This window comes from Micropterus dolomieu, linkage group LG10 (assembly GCF_021292245.1).
Source record: "Micropterus dolomieu isolate WLL.071019.BEF.003 ecotype Adirondacks linkage group LG10, ASM2129224v1, whole genome shotgun sequence".
Taxonomy (NCBI): domain Eukaryota; kingdom Metazoa; phylum Chordata; class Actinopteri; order Centrarchiformes; family Centrarchidae; genus Micropterus; species Micropterus dolomieu.
Window position 1 is genome coordinate 13,669,986 of NC_060159.1, and position 19,197 is coordinate 13,689,182.

General features: G+C 38.4%; 3 protein-coding genes across 3 annotated transcripts in view; 1 reads left to right on the forward strand and 2 right to left on the reverse strand.

Moving 5' to 3' along the window:
- Window positions 1–16,753, reverse strand: part of snx17 (sorting nexin 17) — a 29,990-nt gene extending 13,237 nt beyond the window's left edge. The window contains exons 1-6 of the mRNA XM_046059825.1: window positions 15,976–16,753; window positions 8,615–8,689; window positions 6,773–6,890; window positions 5,169–5,233; window positions 3,094–3,204; window positions 507–597 (exon numbers count right to left, since the gene is read on the reverse strand). Coding sequence (XP_045915781.1) covers window positions 507–597; window positions 3,094–3,204; window positions 5,169–5,233; window positions 6,773–6,890; window positions 8,615–8,689; window positions 15,976–16,035 — 520 coding nt within the window. The 5' untranslated portion in view covers window positions 16,036–16,753. The remainder of the gene's footprint in view (window positions 1–506; window positions 598–3,093; window positions 3,205–5,168; window positions 5,234–6,772; window positions 6,891–8,614; window positions 8,690–15,975) is intronic.
- Window positions 16,754–17,439: 686 nt separating this feature from the next.
- atraid (all-trans retinoic acid-induced differentiation factor) overlaps window positions 17,440–19,197 on the forward strand; it is a 21,161-nt gene continuing 19,403 nt past the window's right edge. Inside the window, exons 1-3 of the mRNA XM_046060464.1 lie at window positions 17,440–17,568; window positions 17,723–17,856; window positions 18,574–18,642. Of these exons, the coding sequence (XP_045916420.1) occupies window positions 17,470–17,568; window positions 17,723–17,856; window positions 18,574–18,642 (302 nt within the window). The 5' untranslated portion in view covers window positions 17,440–17,469. The remainder of the gene's footprint in view (window positions 17,569–17,722; window positions 17,857–18,573; window positions 18,643–19,197) is intronic.
- LOC123977663 (insulin-like growth factor 1 receptor) overlaps window positions 18,795–19,197 on the reverse strand; it is a 10,884-nt gene continuing 10,481 nt past the window's right edge. Inside the window, exon 15 of the mRNA XM_046060549.1 lies at window positions 18,795–18,964. Within this exon, the coding sequence (XP_045916505.1) occupies window positions 18,795–18,964 (170 nt within the window). The remainder of the gene's footprint in view (window positions 18,965–19,197) is intronic.

A 19,197-nucleotide genomic window follows, 5' to 3' on the forward strand; every position in this document is an offset into this window, starting at 1 on the left:
TTGAAGGGAATTCAAAGTAAAAAAAAACTAAAATCAAAAGCGTGACATTACAGTAAATAAGCCCTTTGGTAACCCAGAAAGTCTCCAGTGAAACATAAACGTTACATCGTTTAATTCCAACTCCTAGCCGCTTTTGTTTCTCCGTTTGTAAGAATGATTTGTCCTCCAAGTTCTGTGTGGTTTGCGTGTCTACTGAGAAAGGTCCTTGCCTGAAAAATAGTTATCTGGTTTCCAGCTGTAGTGTTTCCACAAAAAAACCCTAAAGCCCTTTTAAGAAATTTCTAAAAATAAATTCTAGTGTGACTCAAAACAAAATAAATCAGCAGTAATGAATAATGGATTTCTTTTCCTGATACATTACTTTGCTCCCTCTATGCCATTTATATTAACCATTAATTAATCATTTAAATGGAACATTACTTTCTATTAGTAATGACAGGGAAATATTTGAGGTTTCCATCCCGTGCATTCCTCGGATTCTTTAGGAAATCAGTGTTGAGACTTACATGTTAAACCTCCATCCACACCCTCACGGACGAGGAAGAGACTGAAGTAGCCAACAAGTTCGTCGGGAAGGTCAAGCTTCGTTGCAACAGCCTGCAGAAAGACGAGATATTTAAATATAGAGTGTTCATTTTCACAATCAAATTCAATCTGACTTTTTTTATTTATTTTTTATTTTTTTAAAATGGGAAATGAAGAATGAAGAGGTTGAAGACAGATGTGATAAAAAAACAGCTCAGTATGAAGTGGAAAATTGGAAAAAGAAGACTGGATATCCAGTAGATCAAAAATTAGATTTAACCACCAGTGTTGGGCAGTAATGCGTTATTCAGTAACTAATATTACTTTTCCCAGTAACTAGTGGTGTAACTAATTGCTTTTCTAAAACAGTAATATTATTACAGTTACTAATCCAAGTAACGCTGCATTACTGAACACACCATCCTTGATGTGAAAGTGTGACTGTGCAGCAGGTCAGCAGCACCCGACCTTCTGTTGTTCATGTCCTAACTACTACCAACTAAAGGAAGAAAGGAGAACGAGGGAGAGAGGCGTTCTTTCGCGTAACGTAACGTTTTGTAACTACAGAACACTGCTCTTATAAATAGGCTACATGTGCAGAAAAACAGCTGTTCAAAAGTCAGTAATTACTTGCTTAATTTTTTTATTTCAGCCGGTGCCGTTAAGAAACGTTAGGCTATATGTTTTGTAAAAAACACAGTCCTTGCTACTGTAATGAATAGGCCTATGATGTTAGTTAAAAAGTCAGGAGAAACTGCTTTGTATGGGGGTGAAGGGGGGTGGTAGTGAAAGCAGGGTTTCCCATAATTAGCCTATAATTTGGATAATTATCAATGCTGAACGCCACATATTGATTTACTATTTCTTTTTACTAGGCATATTTAAAATCATATTTGATTGAGGAGCATTTAGCCTATTCGTACACCTCCTCTCACTCACTCGCTCCCTCTTTCTCTCTCTCTCGCTGTACCACCCCCCCTCCCCGCTGTCATTCTGTTGGAAACACATTGAGTAATATAGTAGCCTAACGTAACCATCAACGTAACTAGTTACTTTTACCACCCAGTAATAAGTAATAATATTACTTTTGTAAGGAGTAATACGTTACTAGTAATATATTACAATTTGTAAGTAACTTGCCCAACACCAATAACCACCACAATCACACTTTACCATCTCTATTATACAACTAACTCGAACGTGGCAGATTTTAAATGGAGGTGGATTTGGCAAATAATGTGTCGCAGTCTTAAACAGGATTAATTTAGACTCCTTTAGGTTTAAGAAGATGAATGTGCTTTGTTTTGTAATTTTATCTGAATTATTTTGATTCCATTTATGTTTGCAAGACATAACAAACTACATTTCAGAATAATGAAACTGAACACTGACTGACTTTCTATGGGTTTTTATTGTGCTGATGTTGAGTTGAGCATGAAATTCACCCAAGCAGCCATATCGATAAAAAATGTAATTAGTTTCTGATACAAGATTTAAATTTATTTTTTTTATTTAATCATCTCTTTCCAAGAACTGCACTAAGCATTCTCATTATTTTCTCACACAGAACAATGGCTTTCTGTGATACAAATCAATATTTGCTGATGTGTTTTCACATGTACAACCATTTGTTCTGTGGCCTGTTTTTTAATTCCTAGAATTTACACACACACACACACACACACAAGCAGAGGTTAAACCTGTGGTTAAACTTTCATGTGAGCACTCTAACAAGCTTGATTTACAGCCAAGAGTGACAAAGGACATCATGATGAAACATCAGCATCTTTACTACGATGAGAGTTTGTTTTAGATTGTGTTTGTGGTTATGGTCAAATCAAGAACTGACGGCAGGTGGATGTGCTAAAATATAAAAAAACGTATTAAACAAACAACCTATATTTTTAAAAAAACATGTTGAGAATGGTGTTTGTTTTTGTGTATTTGCTTTGTTATCTCATGTCATCCTGGGTGCTAAGACTTAACCTGCCCAAGGTTTATTACATTTTTAGATCCAGTAGGCTTGTAAAGCCTTTTCAACTTGCTATTCAGTGTGCTTTGTTTTGATTCGTCAGATCAAAGTAGCCCTGACTTCATGAAATCATTTCATCTTTGCTTTGGTAAAGAGGTTCTACATAAATGAATGTCTGTAAAGCTTACAGAAGAGTCTACAGCAATACAGCTTCCCTAAAATCAGTCAAGTGTCAGTGCCGTTAAGAACAGCACATACCAAATGCCTCTCGTTAAACATACACAAACACTGTGAAGGTTGATAACAAACATAAACATAATTATACAGCCTCTATTCACTAAAGAGGTTTATTTACTAAATGCGCTCATCATCTCTAATAATAAGTAGGACCTTTAATCACTGGATTGAAACATTCAGCCATGTTGCACTTTTGGGGAGCAACCTAAACACACTTGTTTTCCATACAAATGTTTAATTTGTATAACGTTTTATTACCAAATTGAATTAGAAATTTCTATAAATGATGTACTAGTAGAATACTGGCTGGAAAACGGTGCATTTGTGCATTCTTTGAAAGAGCACACCCCGGCACTTACATCAAGGACATCCTCCGTCTGATCTGAGGTCAGAATGTTGACTGTAACCTTCTGACCGTTTGAGAGGCAGATGTCTAGAGCGACTTCTTCTGTGGGAATCTGCTGCGTCTCCTGTGGGAACGACACAAAACACAACAGGCTTTCCCTTTCAGCTTCATGGGTAAGCTACGTGTTTTCATTCCTGTCGGTCAACAACAACAAAAAGAATCACACCAATTCACTCATTCGGCAGAAACAACACAGGGTGGTCAGAGAGGAGTTAAGTTTCCAGTGGAGAAAAAAAACAAAACATGCTAAACCATTCCATCTTTACACTTTTCATAAAGCGCTTCATAATCCTATCATGCAATGGCAAATAAAGTAGAGTGGAAGTACTCTTGCACTTTTCCTCTTTAACCTTTGACACTAAAGATAAGACAAGTGCAGCTACATCGATTCTAGTGGTACCAAGGTTCATTCACCACGTGTAAAATAAGAAATTTTAGCAAAAACAATAAAAGTGTGTTGAGATTTGAGTCAGATGGAGAAGATGCACACAAAAAAAAAAAAAAAAAAAAAAAAAAAAAAAAAAAAAAATCAAGGCTACTTGATGAGGATTATTTTTCTGCCACAAATGAAATGAAGTCTGACTTTTTATTGGCACAGACAGATTAGGCAGATACTGAGTGCTGATTTAAGGCAAAACAAAATCATATGTAATGTCAAATGATGTCTTCTTTTGTCCGACCAAAATTTCAAAACCCAAAACATATTCTGTTTGCAATCATTAAATATTCACATTTAAGGACCTGGGAGCAGCAAAACTGTTGCAGATTCATTTTTTGACAATCAACTAATTTAATAACTGTCTAATTGTTGCAGCTAGTAATCCCATCCATTTATTTCACCACTCTCAGCTCGCCCAGACATCAAGGCAACTGTATTAATAAGTACTGCTGTGTTTGTGCTTCTGTTCATTCCTTAACTGAACGAGGCAGATGTTGGAACAAAACCCCACAAAAATCAAATCAAAACAAGTAAGGAAAGTAAGCCTAACTGCCAAAACATATGAATATTTCAAATCTCTGAATAATAGCTTCTGAGCTAATTTTAAGAACTATAAAATCTTAAACTGAATAACCGTGGCTTCTCCTGTCCCCAGGCAGTCTCTTACCACCTCTGCTAAGTATCTTTCATCTTCCCTGTTCCCCCAGCTCGAGAGGTGGTGGTGGGGGCTTCTCTCAGAGTATATCCCTACCACTAAAAGGTGCAGATGAAATGACAACGCCGGGTGATAACTCATCTCCTATTCTGCACCTGCTGTCCTCGCAGTACATAAGGCTCTGGGTGGAGGGTGGAGGGCGGATGGCGGTGGGCTTGGGGGGGGCAGAAGAGGATAAGCAGAATGGATGTGACGTGGCTGCAGACAGATGAATCTGTCCATGAAGGTTATTGGATTTACAGCCCTCCTAGCAACGCAGGTCACAGCTTGAATGATGACGAATCAACCTCGCTACGTCGTCCGAATAAGTCATTCACACGCCATCCGTTTGAAATAGCCTTTTATAGCCAGCAACAACACACTATGAGTTGTGTTCTTACAGCATGATCCACTTCAGCTTATATTTGCTCGCATTTGAGTACTGCAGAAAGAACCTTTTGGCAAATGTGGTGGGATGAATCATTAGGTGGCTCATTTTTCCTTTTTTTCATGATATAATGGTTCAAAAGGATCCAGCTCCCACACACGATGCAACTATGTTGCACAAGGTTGCTTTCCCCTCAGCTTCATGTCTGATGCAATCATTTCGCACATTTCTGCATGCAAGCCAAACCTGAATGACATATCTAACCAACCACTTAACATGTACAGAAGACACAACCCAAGATAAGAGTACATGCTGCCACAAACTGCGACAAACAGTAAGGATACAGCTACCTCACTCGACCTCACTGCCTAAAGTAATTACTGGCCCGAGAAGAAATGACTGTATTAGCCTTTTGGTTCAAGGTGCACACCCTGCCTCCTCACAGTCCTGTTGACCATGCTGACGCAAAAGCCTAATGCAGGTACAGCACATTAACAAAACACCAACCTGCTGTGCTTTCCTTAAGAAACTGTTGAACATCTCACTGGCTCCAAGCAAGGGATCCTGACGCACTGTAGAAGCAATCAACAGGAGAAATTAGAGAAAACAAAATGGCGACATGAGTACAAAATATCTCACTGTATTTGAATTGATAACTCAGCAATAAGTTAAGGGTATATTTCAGGATGTTATGTAAACATAAACCTCCTCAGGCGAGAGCCATTTCCCAATTCTTAATTTTCCTCTTTTCACGCAATTTCCTTTTGTTCCTGTTAAATGGGTTTGACCTTTCAAGACATTTGCCAAGAAAATTTAGCACAACGTGCAAAAAACCCCTGCACTTTATGAAAGGACGCCAGTACAAAACAGCATTAACTTGATATCTGGCATAGGTTCAATTATCTGTAAATTATTACAAACCAGTTTCATCATTTTGTAATGCCCCAGATTTAGTAAATAACACACAAGATAAACAACTCCGTTATGCTCATGTCTTTGGTTTTCTACTGAGGTCGTTTTCAGATGCAGAGCAGTGAATTAAATAATTTGCATGATAACCCCGTGTCACTACAGCATGACTAAATAAATGTGTGTCAGCCTGTACACTATTGTCCAATTACTATTTTCACCTAACCCTTTGACAAAATGTCAAAGTTCTGAGCCATTTGCGTCAGAGCAGATTGTGTTTGAGGCAGTTCATTTTCCATAACTATGTAAAAAGCCATGATGTAACCAAGTGAACTTGTAGCCAAGAACACCCTGTGAGCGTATGCTCCCAGACTATGAGCAAATACACACTCGAACAACGCTTCCTTGTTCTGCTGTAACTGCTAGTCCTTGAGAGGATTAAAACAAACCCTCTACTTTGCTGCCAGCTCACTTATTCATGTGTGTACGCAGAAAACTCACCCTCGAGCCGTTTACAAAATTTGGGCAATGTGCTGAAAACCTCCCAATTAGGAATTCAGAACTCCCAAGTGGGTTCTTGAACATGATTTAAGAATTGGGAAAGAAAGCTTTTAAAAATGTCATGCGGCATGTTTATATAAAAACTACTGTCTCTCTGAACATCTGAACTATTATTTATGGCATTCAGATATTAAGTCAGCCCCTAGAGGTGGCACATAACACATCCATAAAGGATCTATACCTATAAAACTTTTAATATACCCTACCAGGTCTGAAATTCTGACTGGGGATTTATTTTGTTCATCAGGTGTGTCAGCACAACTCTTAGCTTTGGCTCCCAGTGCACTCTGTGCTCAAGTCATCAGTTCTTTAGTGAAGCACTATCATGCTTTTATGTGGCATGAAGATACCTGTGCAAGGCTGGACTCCCCGCAGACACCGAGCCAAATCATTCTTGCGATTGTTGTGGAAAAGCAAATATTTCAAGGATATGGTGTTTGTGCTGCAAAGTTACCCCTCCCCCCATACTTAAAAAAGGGGGGAATAAATTGTCAGGGACATCTATACTGCTATTCCACTCATAGAAGAATAGTATCCCATTTAAAAAATGACAAAAACCACCTCAAAGTAGCCTGGAATTTAATGCAGTGAAATGCTATACAAGCCATCTGTAAATGGTCTATTCATCACGAGTAACTCACCAGCCTGCATGTATTTCTCCAGCTGTTCACGTCTTTGTTCGACCTCAGCAGGAGTCAGTGTGAAGATCTTCTTTGGAGGGAATGCAGGCACCACGTTGCTTCCATATTCTTTCTTTATCTGTTGGCACAAAATGCAGGTTGGTGAAGGTGAGACTGCAGGTTAGCAGACTATACAAACTGTATTTCTGTTCTTCTGACAACAGAAATTTGAGAAGATTAAATCTGTGAACCCTCATATACAAGATCATATGCCTAACTCAATTACTCAACAGTACAGAGATTTAAAGAGTTGTGCATTCATTTCTCTAAGAGGTACATTCATGCTGTTTGAGATGAATCACAGGTTTATTTTAAGCCCCGTTTCAATAACTAGCTAGTGGAGTTTCCGCGCCACACACACACACACACACACACACGTCTGTTCATTCCAAGTTTACTTTGTCTTCCAGCTTCTTGACTAATTTATTCCCATTTTCTATCATCTGAGGCCTGGTAACTTACTTTAAATCTCGGAAGTCTTAAACTAAGCCATCACAGACCTCAACATCACACGTCAAATGTGCTTTCATTTTGAATGCTGCTGCAGGCAAAAGCTGTACATCACACTCATTAGGAATTTACAGACACATTTTGTTCTCGTTATAAAACACTCCTGCACATATGGGATGATGAACGTACTAAAAGGGAGAGGGGTGCTTTTCACCCCAACGCACTGCCCTTTGGTATTTTCAGTACTTCAGAGCCAGTGCTGGTTACACATACAAAATCAGCTCATAGCCACAGACACTGAGCACAGGTTACAGATGGGAAAGAAATCTGAGCTCATGCAGGTTCTTTTTAGCAAAACATGCCCTGTAGTCACCGTTGTCTTAAACAAGCTCTGGATCAGGCAGAAGTGTGACCTTGTTAGAAATCTTTATAGAACAGAAAAAAAGCGAAACAATTAACATTCAAATTTCCTCAGCGGTAAGTGGGTAGAGTGTGAGCCCCGCAATCACTGGAGTGTTTTGGGGTCATGCGTACGCCACAGGAAGCCCTGTGAGGGTTGGTTCTTAAAGCTTCGAGTGTGTCTTCCCCACACCCTGTTGCCAGGCAACAGCAACTGTCAGGCTGGATAACACAGACTTGAGGATGGAGATAGCAAAGTTTGGCCCTTGCTTGTTTAATTATTAATGTGTGAAAACAGGAGACTGGGCACTTCTGTAAGACGCATGTGTTTCATGCAGTGGTGTACATTTTGCAGCACAAAGAGCTCACAGGTAGTCAGCTACAAATGCAGCAAATAAATCCATCTCTTACAGACAATGCATCTACCTCTGCAACATCAGTTGCTTGAGCATGTTAAGGAGGGGATATATATATATATAGTGCATTTCCACCACAGCACTACAGAAAAACAAGTAGGTGCTAAATATACTAATTGCCTAACAAAACATTGCCTAGCTGGAGCTTCACTGAGGCAGAGACCAAAAAATGCTTAAGACCAAGCAACTCAACACTTTCCAACAACTATTCTTTTTCAGCTTAAGTTCCTTTTCCCAGCAGGTGAAGTGAAAGAAAGGCCAAGAACATTCTTTCCATGTCGCCCACCCCCCTCCAACCTCCTGCACAATACTGCCTATTTACATGCAATAGTTTGAGGAAGGGAGGAATAACAGCACAAGACTTCAAGCCACCGTGGTCGTGATTCAAAGTGATGGGAGGCTGGCGTATCGACCATGCAACACAAAGACGAGCGAAAGGTCACCGTGGGTGGATGTGGCGGCATTTAAACAGCTTTCAGTGCGCCTCACATACAGACCAGTCACCACAATGGGTTTATTGTGATGGTTGAAGACATACCTGTTCATGGAGGCCAAGAAGTTGACTGTAGCGTACCCGACAGTGTAGCACACCATTGACGTGGATATTGTAGGCCTGTGGGAAAGAGCGGGGACAAATTTAAATGTGAGAAGAAAGACTGCGTGAAGGTCTCACACAGTGCAGAGAAACTTATCAAAAGCTCAATCTGTCTGATAAGCTTATAGGTGGACATAATATATGTAGATGGGCAGATATATTTTACAACCTTTTTTCCCCAAATACAGGGTTCATTAAATAAAAAAAATCTTTTGATGGATTAGCCCAAATCTCAGTCTAATTTCTGACACATGTCCTAAATTGCCGGGTTATAAATTCAGTGCAGAAATAAAAAAACAAAACACTTGTGAAAGACAGTGAAGCAATAGCCTAACAGTTAACATCCTGTACCTTGAACATAAGTTTCACTACTTATTCACTCCCTCCCAACACCTCAAAACAACCTCAGTCTCCACCCACACCCGAGTGTTTCCTCACACTTTGCTTTCATTAGGAGTGGCCAAACAAATGAAGTGTGAATTGGATTCAATCAAACCCTTCTGACTTCCAACGGGGAAAACAGAACCTGCTGCACACTTTCCAAACAAAACAGCTCGTCCTTACATTGCCTAGAAGCTAATAAATACAGAAAGCAAGGAACACATGGGGAATCTTTAATTCTTTCTCCGAGACACCCGCTGCTTGTTTTGACAGACAGAAACGGAGATATCACTGGATAGTCCTCCGCAAAACCACCATTTGGAACGAGCAAACCAAATATCTGCTTGTCATCATGTTTAGAGCCAATCTCAGAAAGTAAATCTTCTTTCTGTGTCAGTTGATCATTAAGTGTTGGCAACGATGCAAAACCACAAAAATAACAATGTGATGCTTTAGTTGTGCCCTCAGGAAAAGAAAAAAAATCTTTCAAGTTTTCCCAAACACTGGCTCACTTACAGAACAGCACCCTTGAACTGCAAGAGAATGTAGTATTTTGATTTTCTAAATGATTGTTTTAATGAAAAAACAAAAACTAGGCTAGATTAGGATTGCGTGATATGGCCAAAAATGTTATCAAAATAAAAGAATTCATATCATTCAATATCGATAATTATCACAATAAATGTAAAAAAAAAATTCATTATTTCTTTCTTTTCAAAACCCCTGTATTACTTTATTATACGTTTTTCTATTATCTTAAGTTGTCCGAGCACCAAACACACGTTACTCCACCCTTTGGGGCAGTAGAGAACAGGAAACTTTGTTTGAAAATGCAATTCGCCATGTTAAAATTAAAAATGTTTTATATTTAAAGGACTAGTTCGACATTTGGGAAATAAGCAGTCATTTAAATATGAAGCTACAGCCAAGAGACGAGTAGCTCAGATTAACACAAAGACTGGAAATGGGGGAAACAGCAAACAGGGCCAAGAAATAGTTTTGCACGTAAACTGCTTTAAAACTACACATTTAATGTTTTTCCACACAAAAATAGATATTTAATTAGTTAATTAGTGAGCTTCAGATGTGCTGGTAAGTGGATTTTGTTACCTTAGGACTGAGAAAGGCTAGCTGTTGTGGTTTCAATCTAAATCTCGGCCAGAAAGTGAGAGAATATTTCCCAAAATGTCGTTTTTTTTTCTCTTTAGAATACTGCATCTGACTTACAGTACTGACCATGTACTAAAAACTGAATTAGGCCAGTTGTTTCCAAGAGACAAATGTTTAATTAGTGCTGGGCCATATGGCCAAAAATGTTATTACTATAAAAAAAAAAATTCATATAATTTGATATTATTATCACGATAAATCAGATGAAATCCAAATTTTTTTCAAGTTTAAATTATTATTTATCTGAGGTAGAACATTCAAAACAATTAAAATCACAATTAAAAAAACAAATAAATATGGATGAGAAAAATTAAGTAATCTCTTTTTTCAGTCCCTTTTCCTCAACAAAATAAATACCTTAATAGAAAAATTAAGGACTAATTTGTTTGTGATTCAAAGGAATTAAATCAAACATTTATTGAACATTTATTATATTGTTATTGAGGAAAATCATACTGGGATAAAATTATGTAAATCATCATTGTTCTATTGCTCAGCCCTAGACTAGATGTATCAGATCTGAAGAAACTGACTCATGTTTACGCTATTTTTGTTATTGAAAATAACACATGTTGCTTCATTTGCTAAGAAACCTCAGCCTCCACCAGCCTGTGTACAACTCCAGCCGGGATGAGAGAAGGGAGTGTGTTCTGTATGTTTGTCGAAGAGATTTCCCATTTGGGTGTCAAAGCACAAACCTTCAGCGCTTTAATCTCCTTCCCCTTCTGTCTCAATGAATATTTATAGTCAACATGGTGGGTCATCTGTTAAAACAAACAAAAGTTTTGAAGACCCCTGAGCACACTATTGCAAGCAGTTGCGCAAGCCATTATGGACCTACTCTACCAATCAATAGTAAAACAAAGTTAAGTACAAACCAAAACCTCTAGAGGGAAAGAGGAAGGCTTAAGAATCCTGGACAAAGGCCAATGAATCAACTGAAAGATGTGTATGTAAGCAGTATCCAGGCAGGAAGGAAGAATGAGTATGCAGAATGATAAAACAAAAAAATAACCAAAGAGTTTGAATGGATGAGTTCAACTGAGGGACAGTTCAACATGGCAAATTCCTTCGACTATAACCACTATGATCTACTACTCTTTTCTGCACACAAAGTCCAAACCAAAAATGTATTTAAATATTGACCATTTTGATCTCAGTGGAGCAATTTCACCTCGCAGATCATCATAAACCGAACTTAAACTGGACAGAAACAAAATAAAACTAACCAAAACCATCTTTTTTCGTTCCCCTGTCAACAACTCTGTTTTAGATGAAAGAAACCCTTAATTCACCAAAATAGTCTGGCTCTATGCCTTCACCGACAGCCGCGAAACAGGCTGCGAGGTCATCCTTGGGGACAAATGTTCCGGGTCAAACTAGCATACAACGACTAAAAGTGCAACATGACAACATTTTGGAAAACAGTAAGATCCTAACCCTGGGGTGACATTCTCTGCTCAGGACGCCATTACCCACTATATCTTTACATAGCAAATAGTTGTTGGCTGCTATATTAAATGTTCAGAATCTCATACACAGAACCTTTAAATAAATGTGTAGTTTGGAGTCAGTGTGCAGGCGTTGTTCTTCTAATCATTGCCTATTTCCTATAGCCCTGCAGCTACATGCGATGTGCATATTTAAGCTCCTTCTGCCACACAATGACGTATGAACGATGACATCAATTTTAGTCTGGCAAATTCAAAGAAAGGTGCTCATTTTAAGAATTTCAACCCCCCCCAAAAAGAGAAACTCTTATTTTAAAATCAAGGCTGAAGTCTTTCCTTTTTATTGATGCCTCTTATTAAAGAGGTTTATTAAAGTTTAATGCTTTTTGGCTTTTTCCCCTCTCCTTTATTGAGTTATATACCTTTTTGTGCATGTTATAGGTTTGCAAAGTGAAAAAGCCAAAAGTCCATCTCCCACAGAAAACTCTGCTCTGAACTGCTTGAAAATAACTCGTTTGTAGTCCAGCCGCTTCCTTTTCATCTTTGTGACGTCACAGGGATGAAAGCTAAATGCGCCTCATATAATGCTCGCCAAGCGGCTACTCCAACACGCCTTCAAAAACACCGGTGGAAAAACACTAAGCTGCAGCACGCACCTCCTCTCCCTCCTAAACACTAGCTACCCTTTAAGCAGTCAATGGACATAAAGTTGTTACTGTGATGTAGAGACAGAGCTCAGTTAAAACTTAATGGATGAAAGATATATTTGTTACAGATTAATAACTCACCACTCTGAAACTCTTGCTCCACTCCATGTTGCCAAGCTGGTCGGCAACATGTAGCCTACAGCTGAATCGAAGCCGTTTATGGGCTTCTAGCTGACCGGCCCTTTTCTGCTTCTGATTGGCTAGTAGTCCTTAACTAGGAACTATGTATGTGCAACTCCCAACAAAGATCATTCCGCGACAAGATGTATCACTCCATAGCTAAAATTAAGCCTTCAACACAGGGTGAAAAGAGGAGCTGCAGTGATGTGCAGTATGAAAAAAAAAATATGGTGTTTCTTGAAAATTGAACCATGTAAACCTGTTCTGGTACAACCCCTAAATAGGATTTTGAACCTGAAAATGAGCATAATACCACCTCTTTAAATCAAATTTGAGGCTTTTGATTAATATCTTACACTGAACTGTAACTTTTACTTTCCTGTTTTATTTTCTATTAGACTCTTTTTAAATTGTATTTCTATGGCTTTTGCGATTGCCCTATGTTACTTTTAAGATTTATGGAAATGACTTTGAATAGTCTTGTTGAAATGTGCTATAGATACAAATAAACTTGCCTTGGCTAAGTTTATATATTTATACATATTACCAAATGATGTCAGTCCTGATATACTGGTATAATTTTTTATATAATAAAAACAACAATATCATGATAATGGCAACTTGTCGCGGTAAAGACGTCATACCTTTCCGCACAGCAACAACAAGCACGGTGAAGGGGTTAGTTCCAAAAAGGGGAGCAACTTCAGTAGTGTGAAAGAAGTTTGGTTACAAAAGATCAGATGTACCATGGCAATACCAGGATTTTCCTGGCTCAGAATGAGCCATGGGCCTTTGGGGGGGAGGGGGGATTCGCACTACAGTAAGTATGATCGGAACCTCTTTGGGGTCGCCAAAAATTCCTCTATGCAGGAAAAACCCAGAATACGTAAGTCAGTGCAACAAGACTGTAATAACAGAAAGGGGCAATACAACAAACTTATTTAAGCAGAAGCAACAGGCTGAGTGCGAGGTTAGCAAAAAAAAAAAAAAAAAAAACAAGGAGAGCACAACAGCTATTTTGAGTTCTACACAACAAATATTTCAGTGTTTTGTCATATCGTCAACAATATCATTATTACAGAAATGCCTGAAATATTGTGATATTATTTTACAGCCACCCCTAAAAGGCATTCTGTTAAGGATGATTCCCATGTTTTCCAAAACTATAAACATAAAAGATTAACCTTTATCATATAAGTCCTAACCTGTTCCTCATCCAAAGTAAATGAGTCATCATCAGTTGCAGTAGCACCAAAGTCTGTCATCTGTCATTTACGCACCCACAAACACTCAAAGAAAACACTATAAATACCAAGTGAACCAGAGAGGAAGATACAAGTGTACCAGACGAGAGGAAGTGTGAGCACTGAAAAGCTCAGATTTGTCTGTGCTTGCACATCGCACCATATTTATAAAAAGAAAACTGCCGCCCTTGTTATTCTAAAAATCCCCGTGCAAACGCGGCAGATTCTGTGGCCTACTGGTTCCAAGGTACACAGCTCATCTCTCAGCATTATAATCAAGCAAAGTCCCTTCCTGTGGGCTGGTTACAGGAAGGTCGCAATGACAGTCTGCCAGCTGAGAGGTGAAAACACCTTGCTTTAAACTTCCCACTGCAGTACAGCCTAAGAATGTGGCCAACCAGGTGGAAACAAGCCAGAGATTGTACCTGAAATGCTCAATTAAGAACCATATTGACTTTCAACAGCAAGAGTAGGTGTTGCATAACAATGTGGCGGGGAATTAACTACATTAAATTAAAATCCAATTCCTGCACATATTATACTTCAGAAAAAGTACATTTAAATGTCATAAGCTAAGTTTGTACTTTAGGCAACAATGACAGTGAACACATTGACATGTTCAAATATTAATGAGCTAATTCCAAGGTTTTTTTCCCCCCTCTTTGCACATGAAGTCAAGATGGAGAATGACACTGAGATCCGCCAGTGTGATGTCACATGGAAATCAGATGTTGCAGATGCTATTTCAAAGCATCTGGTGAATATGAGTAACTGCACTCTTCTATACAAAAGACATCTGAAATGAAAACTACAGATCTATTATTCTAATCTATGATTATTTGTTGTTGTAGTGTTTATTCATCTTTTATCTGTTACTGAGAGGAAATAAGCTTGAAACCAAGCTGCTATGTAATGTGTTAATGGATAAGTTTGGTTTACAGGCACGCTAATAGACACACATTCACACCAGTGCTGTTGTCTAAATCATAAAGCAAGGACAATATATTATATATTATATTTTGACAAATCAATATCTTTTTTTAAACAATACTGCCTCTGCCACACATTAGCACAAGGAATCCTACAAGTGTCTGTGACTGGTGGACATGGTTTATGAGGAAAACAGTGTGAAACATCATCAGAAGCTTAGAATTTTTTAAAGCCCATGACGCTTCACTACAGCTGTCCTTGACCAACCTTCATGAATTAGCCTCTCTGAGCACTACGGAGCATGTATAGCAACTTCCAAACTCAACAGCAATTCAAAGCGTTTAAGACAAGACATAAAGCAAGACATAAAGCAAGATGTGAGAAACAGAATAGAATCAAAGAAAATAAACACACAGTTAGGCTATGGGAGTCTGCTGCAGAACAACCATGCAAGAAGATGCAGCCACAAATCATTGCTGCTCTTGATGTGCTGTCAAGACTGCTATACTTAACTGTTAAATGGGGGAATTGACAATAAAGTTAAAGCAGTGTTGGCTGTATTTTTCTCTAAACAGCGAGAATGTGATATCATGGCGGCAAACCTCAAATCTTCAGACAGTGTTTAAGTGCTGACTCAGACCTTTAAAACAAAAGGGACTCTGCTGTGCCTGAGGTAAGGAATCAGAGATTGGGGCACACTCAAGTCTCTTCAGGTGGCTTTGACAGTAAATGACAACATGACAATTGGTTCCAACAACAGAACAATGCAGCCTAAAGTTCATGCCAAACGTGATGTTGAATCATGATGAAGACCAGGGATTACTTTGCTGTTGATGCTTTCAATCTCTCAGAATCACATTCAGCCCATAGATGGTCTAGGCAGGATGTATTGGAGGTGACTCAACTTTCTCACGTTTTAACTCTCTAAAATCATGCTTATAGACCTATCTAGACGGCATCCCTATGAAAAACTGTAACTGCCAGTGTGGTACAAATTAGCATTTTGTGCTCTAACTGAGTTTTTCTTTTATTGCATCAGGCAGTTGTACCATATGGTGGCACAAAACTGCTCATGCTATCAAATAATTTACAAGAGTGATGCATCAGGCAATTGTTTACCCTATGATGACACAAAACTGCTCATGCTATCAAATCATTTGTAAGAGTAAACAGAGAAACTCGTGCTGCAGTGACATTAGGCCGACCTGTGGCCAGCTGAAGCCAGCATTTAACACAAGCTAAGGGAAAGCGGGTAAGACAAAATAAATAAATAAATAAAACCCACACATTATCATGCTCACCACATAGGTTGATCCATTTTCTCCCGAACGAACCTCCGTTTCAGGTATGGAAAAATGCATTTTAAGCTCGAAACACTGCCTGCTGCCCGACGAAACGTCCTTTAACGCCACCACCACCGCAGTTAACGATGGAGAAGACACCACAGTTTACCCACAAAGTCCACTGCAGTGACTGTCGGCGGCGACTACAGAGGAGGAGGGGGCTCTCGCACGGTTCATCCACTGGATTGTGAGTCCGGGGAAAGCTGTGCCAGTCTGGGGGAGACTGCTGACGACTTTATTATGTGGCAAACAACTCGTGTACCAACTAGCATCTGTGCAAAAAACTTGTCTCACGTCAGTGTCAAACTTTTCTCGTTCCCGCAGCAGCCATGTTGCAAGTGTTAAGTAATTGCACCTTCACTGTTGGCGTTAAAACATCACTTGCACCCACTTTTAAGTAATTTGTTATAACTTAAAACCACCTACTGTAAGATGTGAGTTTCAACGTGTACAGGTAACTCTATACATTAGCGGAACCAGATGAAGTTACCGGATAAAAGGTGCAGTTGGTTTCCTGCAAACAACACAGCGTCGCAGAGCCGTTGGCAAACCTTTCGAAATATGAGGGGAGACAGTTGCACTAGTTGTGGTTTGGCTTATTTTTCCTGTCTCCAACATTTACTGAAGAATAATCTATACAGCGACGGCGGAAACTCGTATATAAAACGTGATATAAACGGCAGAGAAAAGAGATGTACCAGGGCCGTCAAGCCATTCTGTGTTCAGTGTATCTAGTGGCCCATCAAGAGGCATTGCAACAACCTTCTGGGCCGAACCATCTCATGTTTAGCCGGGGTTGCGCCACTCTTGACGGGTAAAAACAGTAAAAGAGCACAGGCATATTTTCCATCACATATTTTACAATTAAAGACATAGATGTGTAATATAATTTTATAAATATGCCACAAACATTTTTTCCCTTTATATTTTGAATCTCATAAAATCGTCTAACTTGAAGTACCCACTTTAGTTGGTATAACCCAAAGTGACAGTGAAAGCGCAGTGAAAATTCATTACAGTCAGAAAAGAAAAAAAGATTTTGACAACGATTTTAGAAATTTTATGAAATTTTATGTTGCAACCTACTTTGACGGGTGGGGATTTATTGCGCAACATATATTGTTAAATTTGAGAAAACATGCTCGAACGCTGGCAGGGTTCACATAAAAAATGCACTCAATTCATGTGTTCAATTAAACCAAAGGCTTTTGATTAGCTGCAAAATTGATTGTTATGACATTTTGTGCACAAGTATGATGTTTCCTGTATGTATTCACGTACTGTCGTTTATTCTATCCACTACACAAGCAGATCAAATTAAATTAAATGCTCCAAAGTGAGTGTATGCGTAAGTGTAGCGCAAAATTATGGTTAGGGTTAAACCTCTGGACAGAGTGGTGGACCAGTTTCCTGTCACATGTCCTCTACAGTACGATCACATGATTTGAGTCGATGAAAATGAAAGCTGGGCGCAGCCAGCTGAAACCTGTACTTCTTTTTGTGATCTTTAATCTGTGTTTTTATGCAAGTTATCAACTGACTGATCTGAAGGTAAGACTCGGATTTGGCAATGTAATAGCAGGAGTGTTTACCAGAATAAGTAAATGACAACATATCGGCATAGTCTTGAGAAACAAGGTGTGTATAGTGGCTGTATTGTTGTTTATAACATTTTCACTTCCTTCGCACTGATTTGTATTAACAGGTATGTGAGCTCTGCAGCGGTACAATCCTAAATGGCACCACAGTGGGCCAGTTTTGCTCCTCATCAGCTGGTCGGATAGACGGGCGCTGCTGCTTGAGGAATAGCAACACAAGCGACTATGAACACATCATTGGGTAGGATTTTAATGTTGCCTTCAGGGTCAATCGGAAATGTAGAAATTTCATTTTATTACACCAAGTTATAAATGGTATGTAGATGACAAGATGTTATAAAAGTAAACGTTACTAATTCTGTACAGAACATCAGTATACTTAAACAGATACATAAATATGGTACTGGGACAAAAATAAATAAGTGTAAATAAAGTGTTCTAATAAAGTGTAAAATAAACAAAAAAATGTTAATAATTATTCAATTCAGTATTTATTTATGTATTTTTTCCATAATTGTATTTTTATATAGCTGTTGCTGTACTTTTTATATTTTTTTTTATCTTTGTTGATATGATCACTTGGAGGTGTAACTTCAGTTTTTTGGCAAAATAATCAATATCAGAGTACAGACACAAACATGTAACGTCATGTAGCAGCCAAAGGAAGGATCATTAGAACTGTTTCAGTATTTTGCAATACTATTGCATTCTGTTACCATTACAGAGTACACATGTGGTCTAGTTGGTCTTAATTGCAACCTTCATTCTTTTTTTGTAGAAGCTTAGGAGAAGCACTGCATGCTGAACCTTTTCCTCTGCCTTGTTATATAATATGTATAAAACAGATCTTCCTTCTGTGTATTATAGGCTGCCACTGCTAATGAATGTATGAATGAATGAATGAATAATGTTACATTTGCTTTGTTAATGTTTCAACATGGCTTTTTGTTTGTGTCAGGTTGGATCTGTCCAATTGTTCACTAACTCACGTGGAGGAGCTTCAGGGAGCATCAACGGCATTAATGATGTATGTATGTATGTATGTACAGTAAATACAGTTTTATACTCTTTAAAACAACCCTGCCTTAGAGACTCTGTGAGGTTGTTTCTAAGGCAAAAAAGATGACCTGTGCTATCAATACTGTACATGTTGATTATGCACGATAATATGGGCCCATTCTACACAATAAACACTGCTGCACTCAGGCAGTGCAGGCAATTCCTCAGAATGATCTTAGTGTTGATAAGATTATTCTTAGACAACAGGAGGTTAGGTGAGTTTCTTTTCCTAGCAGCAAATAAAAACTTGAATCTCTCCTGCTGGCAAGGACCAAAACTCTTCACCAACTCTTAAGAGAAAAAAAGAAATAGAGCTAAAGCAAATTAACCCCTGGCAAGTACATAATTAGAGCACTTTGAGCACAAGGAACGTATATTTGTATAAACGTGTGTATATATAAATATATATATATATATATATATATATATATATATATATATATATATATATATATATATATATATATATATATATTTTTTTTTTTTTTTGTCTTTGCCCTTCCAAAGGTTTTTTTACTTTATA